A 12,920-nucleotide genomic window follows, 5' to 3' on the forward strand; every position below is an offset into this window, starting at 1 on the left:
CTAAAAAAAAAATATTTGTGAAAAAGGTCGATTACTGTCAGCTGACACGGCCACGTGATCAACAGAAATGGCGGGAAATATGACCTGACGGCGAGAGACAAAGTTCGTCTGCAAGAAACCTCAATGAAGTCGGTGATTCACAATATGCGTTTATGAATCTGTGTTTGATTTAGGCTGTTACTGGTAGGAATTAAATTTAACAGTTATCTGACATGGAATTAATTGTCATAAACACCTGTCGAGGTCCTCATGAGAATTTGCGTCAGATTGCACTGAATTTTTTTACTTCACTTGCAGACGACATTTTCACTACTACTGACAGGTTCAGTCGTTCGTTCAGGTAGCTGATCGTTGTCGTTGCCGTTATCTTGAATAGCCTTTTTTGTTGCAAAATGACAACTATCAGGTCCTAAATAATTTTCATGATAGGCAGATTTATCAGTTGATTGATCAGGCCTAGGTCCATAACTCCTCATCATATTTTGTGAGAATGTCTGATTGTCTCGTTGACACCATTTTCCTTACCTTCTAACGTTAACGATTGAAGGTATGAGAGATCACACATCAAGCTTTTGGATTTTCCCAGATAATCCAGAAAACCCACCGGGTAAGAGGACTTTGCTCTCCTTGGATGGCTGTTGAAGACACAAGAGCTGTTGAATGTCATCTCTATCTCAGTTCAAGGTAATGCGTACCTCCACAGCTACAGGGACAATTCCTAATTTCTGAAGTCCCAACATTTTTAACATATTATAGAGTTGTACATCACTAATACCCAAACTTATTGGAGCCACCTTTTATGTATAACACACTTTTTAACATGCATAGTGATTTACTGATTACTGAACTCTCCATCATGCTGATAGGTCCAGAGGAAAGATGCCATACACCAAGCCTAAGAGATCCAGACTGATGGCAAGGATGTGAGTCCTTTGTTTGATGTAGGATTATCATCACGATAACACCCTTTTGCTCACCCAGTCAATCAAATACCCACTGAGATTTTCACTGCTAACTTATTGTAGTCTGCTCTACTTTTAGCAGTCGCCTATGAGACAGAAGCAAGTTCAAACCAACATTAAGCATTACATTTACAATTGGAAATTGACAAAAAAATTCTAGTTTCAGCAAAAAAAAGTAATTCAAACATTTGTTTTACTTTGATTCTAGGTCTGTATTTTATCTTTACAGAATGTACAAGATGAAAACGGTGAATGTCCAAAAGCCCACACTTCCTATTGCAACTGTGTTTCCCCATCATTACACCAGCAAGCACTTGGACCTTCCCATCAGAACGACACCTTTAAAAAGAGAGTCAGAGGAGGACGGTGGATGTATGGCAAAAGGCATGAAGGCAGAACGTAAGATTTGCAGTATCCTGTGATCTCTTACTGACCAGTGGCTTCTCTTGCCTTTTCAAACATTTTAGATTGAATTTCTTTACCAATTTCCATGTGACAGCATTATAAGGTTTAATTCAATGGAGTCACTCAATCCTCCTTTTGAAAGATGGTAAAACTTTCGACTCAAAGAAGGTCAAATTTGTTTTTTCGTTGCCAGCCGTAGAATTTCCAGAGGACTTGGAAGAGACTTTCCATTCAGGCCAACTGCAGCAGCACTGCAGCCTGGCAGCAAAACATTGCCGGCAAGATGATGGCATGCTCAATGAAAAAGGTAGATAAAACAACACTGGAAAACAGACAATAGTAAAATTGGTTTTGTTGATTTATTGTTGTCTCTTAGGTGGATGTTGTGTGTTAAATGCTTTTTTAAGAAATTCTGTTCGAATTCTGTTCGAATTGCCACCTAATAACTCGTAATATATTCTACTGGGGTTATCTTTGGGGTCTTACAATAATAACAGTTCACTTTTTCTGAGAGCTTCCTATTTTGCATTCCCCATGGCTCGATAGGACTGAGAGTGTTATGTGCTAGTTAGATACCTGCAGTGCAATCTTTTGCATGAAGGTTACAAGAAGTTCAGAATTCTGTTTTGTTCTCCTGCAGCCAGGTGGGGTTACTATAACAAGCCAGCGATGACAAGATACCACTCATTCAAGTCATACAAGGGAACAACTCAAAGCAGCCCAATGTTCCATAGACCACAACAGACCACCTCAAACAACTCATCCTCTTTTACTACTTCCTGTATAGAAAACACTGGCAACAGAAGTCCTCTAAAGTCTCCAGAAGTTGCTGACAGTTCACTTTACCTGTCTACAAATGATAATAATACATGTACCAGTCCACAGAATCCAGTCAGTGCAGGGCTTGGTCTTGAGCAATCTGATGAGAGAACAGAGGATAACCAAAACTGGAAAAATGGAAACGGTGGTGTCTCTTCCACGAGGGCTACAGCTGAGGGCATCACATGCAAGGAAGGAATTGGTGAAAATGAGACAGTTCGTCCTGTGCTGCAAGAGGATATACCCAGAGCTAACCCTTATAGTTGTCCCATTCAAAATATGAATTTGGTTGAAAGAGAAAGGGAAGGTCAGGAAGATCTTACCATCAGTGAATACAAGGCTTTTTCTGAAATCCCCCCACAGGAAGAGTTATTGAGTGTTGAACATGATGTAAAAAACAATAATGTGGAAGAGATCATTCACAGTTCGTTACCAGGGGAAGAGGACGATCCACCAAGCCCTGTGTTTAACTCCAAGGCTGTTTTAGGTGCCCTCAGCGATCAAGGAAGCAGTGATGAAAAATGCAAGTACAAGATGAGCTACAAACCTAATGACGATGAAGATGAACATTGTGGATTCAAGGTCTTTTCTCATGCTGAAGGCCTTGTACAAAAAGGATCTAGAGCAAAAGCTGGACTTGAGACCTTAGTTTCTTCCAGAATTCCATTATCCATTACTGGAAGTGAAACAACTGACTACTTTGAAGCTTCCAAACAGAATCCTTCAACACCCACCTTTTGGAAGGAGGTTGTAAATGACAACTACTCATCTGACTCTGAACCACCTTTTCCATTGACTCAGAAGTACCAAGGTTAGAGTACTGGATTTAATTCATGTTTTTTTTAGATAAGTTGCCTTCCAGGAAAGCAAATCTATCTTCCATTGCAAGTTTTGAAAATTAAGAGGCTCATTAATTAATGTATCATTGATCATGAAGAATATAACTGTTTTTCAGCAGAAAGAGACACTGGTGACTGTGCAGTACCTGATGGAGACAACTTGGATTCTCTCATCTTTCCAGAGTCTCCCCTGCTGTATTCTCCGTACTTAGAAGGCTAGTGCTGCCACCCCCACCCCCCAGTCTGGCAATACTAGTATGATGTCCTTGCTATATAGGGCCAAGTTGGTATAAAGGACTGATATTTAGTTCCATTCTGGTACAGAAAAACAATCCTAGGGCTGTGACTGGCTGGTAAGATCAGTTGATAAAATTTCCAGTTACCCTGGCAGTTCCTTTTCTGTTGAGACTTACTATTCAAGGCTCCACCCTGACTAATTGGATGTAAAAACTGATGTAGTCCATGAATTTATAGATACAGTGCTTTTTTCTAAGTTGATAATTCATAACATTTGGCCTTTCAATTCAAGTAGCAAGAAACGCATGTTGCCAGAATTATTTGTACTGACTTACAGAAGTACAGGATGGTAGACCTTGTATGTGTGCTACGTGTACTCATAGTAAAGGAGACCTGAAATGAATTGTTGCACATGTTTAATGCTAACAAGATGGTTAGATTTTACACCTTATTTGTGATTTCCAGAAATTAAATGTAAAAGGTTCACTTACATGATTGTATTTACAGCATTTGTAAAATTCAGAATATGTTGTATACATGTATATTTAAGTTTAGTTTAACTGTGTTGGCTCCATTGCTTACTTATCCTGAAGTTCATCCAATATCACTTTGGTCTTTAGTTCCTTGGTAGTTACTAATGACAGGACAGGTTTCCAGGCTACTTCTTATTATTTTCAGATTACACACATGCAATGCTATGTTTGGTACATTTTTCTTTTCTAGTTTAATATGTACCATTTAGGCTACTGATTTACGCTTGCAAGATTGTATCTGACTGAATGAAAGGCAAAAACTTTGGTGGAAACAAATAATGGACAGTTGGTTTGAACTGATGTAACAAAAGGGCAACAACAGCAAAGCTGCATCTACATAACTACAGAACGTGGGAATATAAGAACACAACATTAGTACATACACCTTAGTACATAACAATATCATCAACTCCTAATGTGATACAGTCAAAATGATCAGACATATACTGTGTAACATCCAAACAATGTGAACTTTCTTAATCTTGGTTTAGTAGAAATACACTTGGAGTTTAACATCAAAGAAACAATTGATACAAAAACATCAGATTCTATAAAAATCGTATTCTGTAGCATCCCTGTCCTTTAACCCACTTAATCTTATGTACATCTATAATAGTAGACAACAAAATTCAACGTATGTACAACATGCAATGATTGATGAAAAAAGTTCTGACATTGTTAAACTGATTACTTTCACCAAAAACCTTATTCCTCAGTCTCCAAAATGAACTGGTATTTAAAAAAAAACATGAAGTTTGTATTGTGGACATAAGTAGCCCTGTTACTAAGTATGAGTAATACCAGTATGGCCCCTCCTCTTTCAAACACAATTTTCTCTAACCAAAAGTGGCATTATTTCCATGTGTACCAGTACATCAAAGGAAATTGTGTAATTATTTAAGTGGTCTGGAGAAATGTAGAACTTATGCAACTGCACTTATACATGGCAAAGCAAACAATGTGGTTCAAACTTAATACAATAAAAGAAGAGTTTTGGATCTTTGAATTAACTTGTTCTATATGACTATGTACACATAAGACTAAGGTAGCGAAATTGCTGCAGAATATTAATTTGAACTGCATAATCCAAAAAGCAGAAAAGAAAAATGCAAATTCTCTTAAAAGCAATCTTTAAAAAAACTAGTACAAACATAAAATATCATTTCGACTGCAGCTTTGAAGGAAAAAAGCTTTAAATGCTGCAACAATGATTACCTTTCAAAGATTTAAAACTATTGCTGCAACTGTAATAAAAGAAATTGTCCAAGCAACTGACTTTTTTACAGACTAAAATTGCTGGTTCCGTAATAGGTAGAAAATAACCTAGCTTTGTTAACTGCACAATGACTAACACATATTTCAAATCATGTGAAATGGAGTGCTGACAAGTCTGCATCATCATTACATCTTATGCCTTGCAGCATGTTGTAGAAGTCAATCAGGAATGCCACATGTCCCATATGTACACCAAAGTTAGCTGCCTCTCCCAATGCACTCAGCAGTTACACCTGTGTCCCCCGCAAGTGCCTCGGGAGGGTCTGCCTGCTGTCCGGAGAGTGGTGTCTTGTTCTCCTACTACGGGATTCTGGAATGGACTGTAGGAGACAAAAAGTAACAAGCTCTTTAATTTATTGTTTGACAGCAAGCCATACAAATTCAATAACTTGGTAAATAATTTGAAGATTAGTAAACACACTGTTAATATACCCAGTGGGATTATCGGACAATAAATTGTATAAAATCATTTAAGTCCCATCTTTAAAGACAAATCCCAGAATCAAACACACAAAATTGTATGAAAAGCTCTGCAAAATTGTCAATCTGTACAAATGTCTTGTAATTACAAAAAGTACACTTCCAATTTCCCTACAAACTACAACATCATCCCAGTGACTACAGAAGGAAGTCCAATTGTCATATAAATGTACATAAAATAAGGAGGTATATATAAGTAATTTTGTTGGGACATATTTCATGACATAAATGTAGTACTATTAAATTGTCTTCATTTCACAAGAAGTAAAATCACATCATTCATCAAAGTGTTAGTTTACTGGTGAACTACCATTGGTGTGCCATTTGTGAATTTTGATTCGTTTGAGGTATATGGAAGACGAAAAGTGTTTCACCCCATGATTCTGTGATCCAGAGGATGTTAGATCACTGCACACCTGAAGGGATGTGTGGTGTACAAACCTAGTCACATACCCCTTTTCTCTGGATGGGACACTCCTTCCTGAAGGAGTTGACTGTATCTGTGATTGCCTGGATCCAAGAATGCATCTCTTCTGGACTGTCTGCCTGCAGAGCCAAGAAACAAGTTCTAATGACTTCTCAGACAGACTTTGAGCACAGTTTTTGACAAAACCCCCACCCGATTACTGAACCCCATTCAAATAAAGTAAAGATTGGACATAAAAAAATCACAGGCTTCTGGGAAGTATGTAATCCTTGGCTTTCCCCCCGTGGCAAATGGAATTGAATTGAAACAAAAGGGTATTTCCATTAGGAAAGGTGAGGGCATGTACCTGTACTAGAAAAGTTCTGTTGGTTGTGATGACTTCAAACAGGTTGTCTCGTGGCAAATCCCTGTGAAGGAAGAACATTTGGAGTGACCAACATTTTTTTCTGGTAATACTTGAGACTTCTATTCATAATTGCAAAGACAATGTACTAGTATCCAACACATGAAAGAAAGCTCTTTGACCCATTGTGCATTGTATATAATATTACAACCAGTTCTGGTCAGTTGTGGTAGTTTAGGTACCTGCTTATAAGAATATTGATAAGAGACCAAGTGAGAGAGGTTTGTTCCCCGGTAAGCATTAGATCAGCTTTGAAAACATTTTATTACAGAGGCAATACATATAGGAAAACAAGATTGTTAGATGTTAAGAAAACAACTATTAAAAGTTTACACAGTTACTCCAATGATTTGTTTGACTGAAGACAATAGTAGCTATGACAAGAGCTTACCCAGTGTAGGACTTGACATGCAGGATATCAAGTAGGGAAATCACTTTAATGGGATCCTAGAAACACAAGACATTAGTATGAAAATTATCAATATTATAGTAACACAAAGGCCTAGCCTATATAAAAATTGGACATGTACGTGTAAGTAATACATGTACTACACAATTTCAAGACAATAATTGTAAGTACTAAGGACAAGTTAAAAAGGCAAAGACAAATCAAAATTAATATACATTAAACAAGTATTACAGATTACCATCTTCAAGTTCTAGCCAAGGTTGAGTTCAAGGTTACACTAACCCCCTATAATACTCACTGTGTCTGTGTTGGACTTGTAGTAGGAGAGACCTTCATGGTCCAAAACGAAGTATCTCCTTTTCCAGTTCTTCACCTATAAAAGCAGTACCCGGTAATACATTGTATCTGTAAATGCCATACTATTGACCTGATGAATAAAATACGGTAGTAATTGTGTCCTAGATAAAATAAGTCATTCCAGTAGTTTATGTACAGTAAATAGGGATGTGGGTATGTGAAAATCTGTGGGTTTACTGAAAGTTAAAACAACTTACCACAGCACCCTGCTTGACACAGAACCCAGTCTTGACCGGCTTCAGGCCCAAGGCCTGTTTTTTCCTTGTGGATGGGGACACTTTGGTTTTCCCATTTTCTGCCTCACTATCACTGTCACTCATCTGTCAACAGAAGAAATAAAATCTTGTATTGAATGTTGTTTAAATTACTGCTTCAAATTACTACTCTGGCTCATGACACAAATCATTTATAACCCACTGTTATTACTGTGTCACCTTTGACAAGTAACATTTTTAACATGTACTTGAAGCATAAATTTGATATTTCCTAGAACAAAGTCTCAGAAGTACAAATGGTATAACTGGCAGGTACCTCTATTGGTGTCTTTACCACCATTCCTCCAACAATCTCGGCCCGGTAACCACCCGAACATGGCACTCTCTCTGTATTTTCTTCCTGCTTTGTTACCCTTTGTGTATTCTTCTTTGGAACCTGGAACATTGAAAAAACAAGAAATCAAAGCTTTCAGACTTTTGGGATGTTAATGCAATCCTTGTGTTCCTGAATTCCCTAAATCTGGCTCCAGGTCTGATTCTGAGACCTTTGACCTCCTGTTATTCTGCCTGTCAATCTTCCCTCCACCCAAGTACTGTCAACCTAATGTCTACACAAACTGATGAGCAAACACAAAGCTCAGCCATCCAAAACAATACTTCTGTATCAAGTACAAACAGTCTGAAGAGACAACCTTTCATATACCATAGTTTTAAATTCATGCTAATACAAAATTCTGAGAGGATACATCTAAAGACTCACTGTAATCTTGCTGGCATTGTTGATGCTGTCTACCCAGCCATCCATGTCATTTTCATCATTAGCCTGCATGAAGTAGTGTCTGCTGTTGGCCAGGATTGCTGTATGAAGGGGTAAGAATCCATTTATTATGCCATACATCAACCATTCACATGACCAGTCAGTCAAATTTCAAATGAGTACTAGTATAAATACCAGTATATATAATATGTATTAGCTCTGCTACATACAATGAATTTTTTAGAGCTTCATACAGAGCGTACAGTTGACTAGTAGTACTGAATTGTCACTTAACACATCTTACATTTTATAAACCCTTACTCCACTAACAATATGGATTAATACAGGTTACATAGAAATTACTCACCAAAACAAAACTCGATCTTTGGCCTCTGTTTTCTTGCATCAAAGACCTGTGGTGAATTTAAGGAAACAAAACTACATTAATTTTGTATTTCTGGACAAGGAACTAAGACGTCTAAATCTAGCCATGGCAGAGGTAAACCTGCCATTGGCAACCATTTCTACTACAAATGTACATGTATAAGAAATAAAAGAATTTAGACTTCAGGAAAGTATGGTATTTTGTGACCTTCAAGTTCAGCCCATTTCAGGTGTATAACCTTTTGACCTATCATTCTGCTTGTCAATCTTACCCACCCACATCCAGACAAACAGATACACAAACCAACAGTTCAGAATTCCGTACAGTACTAAGAAGTAAAAAGGGAAAAGTTTGTTGGACTTGGTGTATGTATACGTACATTCTGTATATATGACAGGTTGATCTGGCAGACTGGTGCTGTTCCGTCAGGAAGGTTCTGGAATAAAAGAAATCTGTAAGAAGATCTGGCAAATTTCTGCAAGGGGACCAAAGTTGAAACGGAGAACTTTTGGAAGCGTATCTGTGGTAAAACATAGCCAACTCTCCGGGCATGTTATCTTTCTATTTGGCCAATTTCTACTCTTTCCAGCTGCATCCCGAAGCCTGGTAGAGGCTCGTAAAACAGTCTGGAATCCAGGCTTGCTGTGTGCATGTAGGATTTGTGATAGCTTGCACTAAAAACGATAATGGTTGTTTCATAAGTGTACCCATTTATTTTTCCACATTACCAGTTAATAAGAAAGTCTGGTTCCAAGGTTAACATGCACAAGGACACTGTCCTATCCAACAGTGCTACCATGATCATGTCTGGAGGTCAACTCTGTTATCTCCAGACCTCACTTCCTTGGACCACAGCTTGAAGTGATAAAACCCTTCTTTTTCAGCCTCCCTATCTCCTTTCCTCTGGTAAGCCTCCCAGCTTGATTAGCAAATCTGATAATAGAAATGCCTCAGCCACCACAACAATAAACCCATTTAGGGAAACCTCACAATATACATGTACTCTATAGACATGACTACAGGGTCTTTGGTCTAGCCAGGATGTCAGCATTTTTCATTTTTGTATGCTCTCTTGGCCGCTTCCCTTCCCTTAGAATTCCTTTTGGCCAGAAAGCGACCGTGAGACTGAGAGCACACGAAAGATAAATTAAAAAGGTTGACATCCAGGCTACCTTACATGTATGCCTACCTCAGACTAAAGAGGTAGGAATATCAGTATCTCAAAACTCACATTAGGCCCATCTCTATTTTATACATGATTACAATAATACAAATTATCTTACCGTGCATGGTACCAACATCATGAAAATAGATGCCTGGGCTTTTCCTGATATATTGGCCCGAAGGCAGACATGTCTGAGTCTGAGTCATCAAATGAGTTACCCAATACTCATCACCATCCATTCTGGAGGGTTAATAGTGAGTACCAAGGGCATACTACCAAGGGTATGAAGATATATCATTTCCTCCCTTATTTTACTTTTTAGCCCTTGCTAATTGACAGCTATATATAGTTAGTAGACTTAGTGCTCCCACTAAAATAAACAGCTAACTACAAGGACATATTACATTGTTTCATTCATTTTTCTTATCAGGACAACAAGATACATGTGGTATGATGCTAACCAGAAAGGAGCCACTGGAAACAGATCTTTTACATAGCCATGGTCCAATATACTTATATAGGTGAAAAGTGTTGTATCTTTCCGAATCAAGATAAACGGAGTAATGTCATTGTTTATGTATGTATACTTATGCAGGCTAAAATGTTTCATTCACCATGTTATCCTACAAGCAGCTAGCAGCAAGTACATATAGTGTAAATGAACTTACTCTGAGTAGTACTAAGCTAGCAACATAAGGCCATGTTTACTAGTAGCATAGTAGTACAGTACTATAATTCCCAGTGGTAACAACAGGACATCAATTACAACTTGCAGGAAGTCCTTGTGGATTACCTGCCAATTAAGTTAATTCTGCTGTGTTGCCAAAGACTGTAAACAGGAAAAAGATCAGATCCACAGCAAGGATCCAGGCAGTCAATGTTTTCCTCCAAGGGCAATTATAATTGTGTTTACTGACAATTAGGCATCCTTGACCATCACAATACAGCATGGGTGATTTTTTAAGTAATAGCATACAAAAATTTCCAGTTGCCACTAATTTTAGGGTGAAAATACATTTCGAGCACCTAGGATGGGATTAAACAATAGCTTCATCATGTTGGCAAAGGAATATGGAGGGACATACATACTGTCATGAAACTTTCAGTGATTTTATTTTGGTACTGTTTGCAGTGACCTCTCTTCTGCAAATTCATGACACCATGAATATGCCTCCCACTACGAATTTAGAACACAATAAACTTTTCCTGCCATCATAAGATAAAACCAGTGCAAAAGTTTCATAATTTACAATATATACACAGGTAATGACAGAATTGTATCCTCATTGTCACTGCAAGTCTGTTCAAGGAAGAATGACAACAACAGTTAGTAACTCACCAGTGGATTGTCCATGTAATACTCCAGCAGTCCAGCTGCCTTGTCCAAGAGGAGGTAGCGCCGTAAGAACTTTCCACTCCTTTCCTTCTCCTCAATGTCCAGAAATCCACAGGTCCGTCCACGCCGGTCCAAGTAAGGCATTGTTAACAGTCTGAAGAGAAAACATTTCACTTTCAAAGTTTGAGAGAGAAGTACAACTTGAAAAGGAAAGTAAAATTCACATCTGTTTTGACTGCTACTTGAGAATACAGGTATTGTATCTACATACCCATTTCTGGAATTCATGCTCAATACCGTATTACAAAGGAGGTTAGAGTTTGGTCTTACCCATTTTGAGTTAAAAAATTAGATTACATGTATATATTGTATAGATTTTGGGAAATTGATTTGCCAAACCCAGCCTTGATATAAATATGTATACACTGCAAAAATCTTTAGAACGTGCTATGTTTTGCAGTGTTGTCTGATTATTCAAAGCATGAATAGTCAGTCCTGGTTTGATAGATCATTGCTTACCATGAACAGCATAGGAAATACGTTTATACATATTAGATAATGTTGACAGATACAAAAATGTATTTATATGCAGAACAGTGGACATACCTTTTAGTACAGTAACTTAAGTATCAACTAATCACAATTTCTGCTTTACAATACATGTACAAAAGATTCTGTTGTTGGGTTGAGGCTGGCCAGACTATAAAAGAGAGGCATCTATGGAATGGACAAATTGGTTGCACCCATTTTAAGTGGTGCAATAGTGACAACCTATATACCATGGTACATGCATACAAATAGTGCCACAAACTTTTCAACCAATTTAGCTGGCTCTGTGTGCAAGATAATGATGTAGTTTTTGACTTGAGAATGATGAAGAATGTTGAAACGACATTGTAGGATTAATATCTGTTCTACAACTGACAAAATGGTTTGTTCCAAAAACTCAGGAATGATGTAATTATCTATGACTCATAGGAGATGAAGTTAAAATCCCTCCCCAGGAAATCATGCCACTCTCTAAAGGCCACATTATTGGTAGAGAGGCATATTCTGAATTCCTCTCTCAACCAAGAAACAAGTTCAAACAAGAAAAGAAACTTGGTGAAGAAATGTTGTTGTTTCACTTTAAACCCAAATCACAATTATCTTACACATGTGTTTTAACTCTGTCATCTCCCATGTGGTCAAGTCTACAGTCCTCCCATGGGAAATGATTATGACAGGAAGTTCTGTTGATAAACTTAAAGTTGTTCCAGTAATAATGTGGTGTGGACTAAAGACAGGCACGTCTTTGAACATGTTGTGAAATATTATTACGTCACATGAATAGTTGTGGGAGATTTCTAAATTGTCAAAATCAAGTATTTTCCCCAGAGTTCATTATGACAAATGAATAATTGTAACTTTACACGCATGAGTAAGTATAAGCGGGCTCTCGACAAGCTGTGGTATTTGGACCCTTCTTTTGGCTTCTTTTACAACATGCAGGTTTCAAACTCGTGATGTTCTTGCTAACGTCATCAGCATAGTATTTCCATGAGTACGACTTCCTTGATGATATTTGCTAACTCGAAATCCCGCTTCTTTAGTTAGCGAAAAAAATATGCAAATCTCCGGAAGCGGTGGTGCCATATATAATTTTCAATGGTTTGTTTGTAGTTTATCCCTTTGTTTCCCTACTAAGCTACACTCAGACCTTCCAGTAGATGCTAGTCACGCTCTAAGACACCGAAAGTCTCTATAGATACAACTTACCCAAGAAGGGCGGTTCGCTAGGGCCACAAATCCAGCATACCCCACCTAGGAGAGAGGAGCAGAAACTTTGTCTACCAGATCAAAACTGTCGACTTTCAACTGTATATACTTCCGGGTTCGACAGGGAACAAGTCCCCGGATGTCGGGGTCAATGAACC

The 12,920-nt window shown here is 38.0% G+C and overlaps 2 protein-coding genes across 5 annotated transcripts; one reads left to right on the forward strand and one right to left on the reverse strand.

Annotated features, from left to right (window-relative positions):
* The first annotated feature begins 61 nt into the window (after positions 1-61).
* On the forward strand, positions 62-4,042 carry LOC109475636. Of its 3 annotated transcripts, none has more exons than XM_019776376.1 (7): positions 62-128; positions 587-684; positions 867-923; positions 1,192-1,361; positions 1,561-1,674; positions 2,008-2,997; positions 3,142-4,042. In XM_019776376.1, the coding sequence occupies exons 2-7, from the start codon at positions 632-634 to the stop codon at positions 3,243-3,245; spliced, it is 1,488 nt and encodes a 495-aa protein (XP_019631935.1). In that variant the 5' UTR covers positions 62-128; positions 587-631; the 3' UTR covers positions 3,246-4,042. The 3 variants fall into 3 exon arrangements, with proteins under 3 accessions (XP_019631935.1, XP_019631934.1, XP_019631936.1); XM_019776375.1 differs by having other exon boundaries at positions 74-128; positions 548-684; XM_019776377.1 differs by having other exon boundaries at positions 74-128; positions 548-684; positions 3,145-4,042.
* LOC109475638 (pleckstrin homology domain-containing family A member 1-like) lies at positions 3,664-12,901 on the reverse strand. 2 transcript variants are annotated; one of them, XM_019776378.1, is made up of 12 exons: positions 12,763-12,901; positions 11,008-11,158; positions 8,883-8,939; positions 8,486-8,531; positions 8,122-8,219; positions 7,678-7,797; positions 7,344-7,466; positions 7,088-7,162; positions 6,772-6,827; positions 6,324-6,384; positions 6,004-6,096; positions 3,664-5,390 (listed from the first exon to the last, which is right to left on the reverse strand). In XM_019776378.1, exons 2-12 carry the CDS (start codon positions 11,146-11,148, stop codon positions 5,298-5,300), a joined length of 963 nt encoding a protein of 320 aa, XP_019631937.1. In that variant the 5' UTR covers positions 11,149-11,158; positions 12,763-12,901; the 3' UTR covers positions 3,664-5,297. The 2 variants fall into 2 exon arrangements, with proteins under 2 accessions (XP_019631937.1, XP_019631938.1); XM_019776379.1 differs by having other exon boundaries at positions 5,286-5,390; positions 5,992-6,096.
* Positions 12,902-12,920: the final 19 nt, after the last annotated feature.

This window comes from Branchiostoma belcheri, unplaced genomic scaffold (genome assembly GCF_001625305.1).
Source record: "Branchiostoma belcheri isolate BF01 breed outbred unplaced genomic scaffold, Haploidv18h27 scaffold34, whole genome shotgun sequence".
Taxonomy (NCBI): Eukaryota; Metazoa; Chordata; class Leptocardii; order Amphioxiformes; family Branchiostomatidae; genus Branchiostoma; species Branchiostoma belcheri.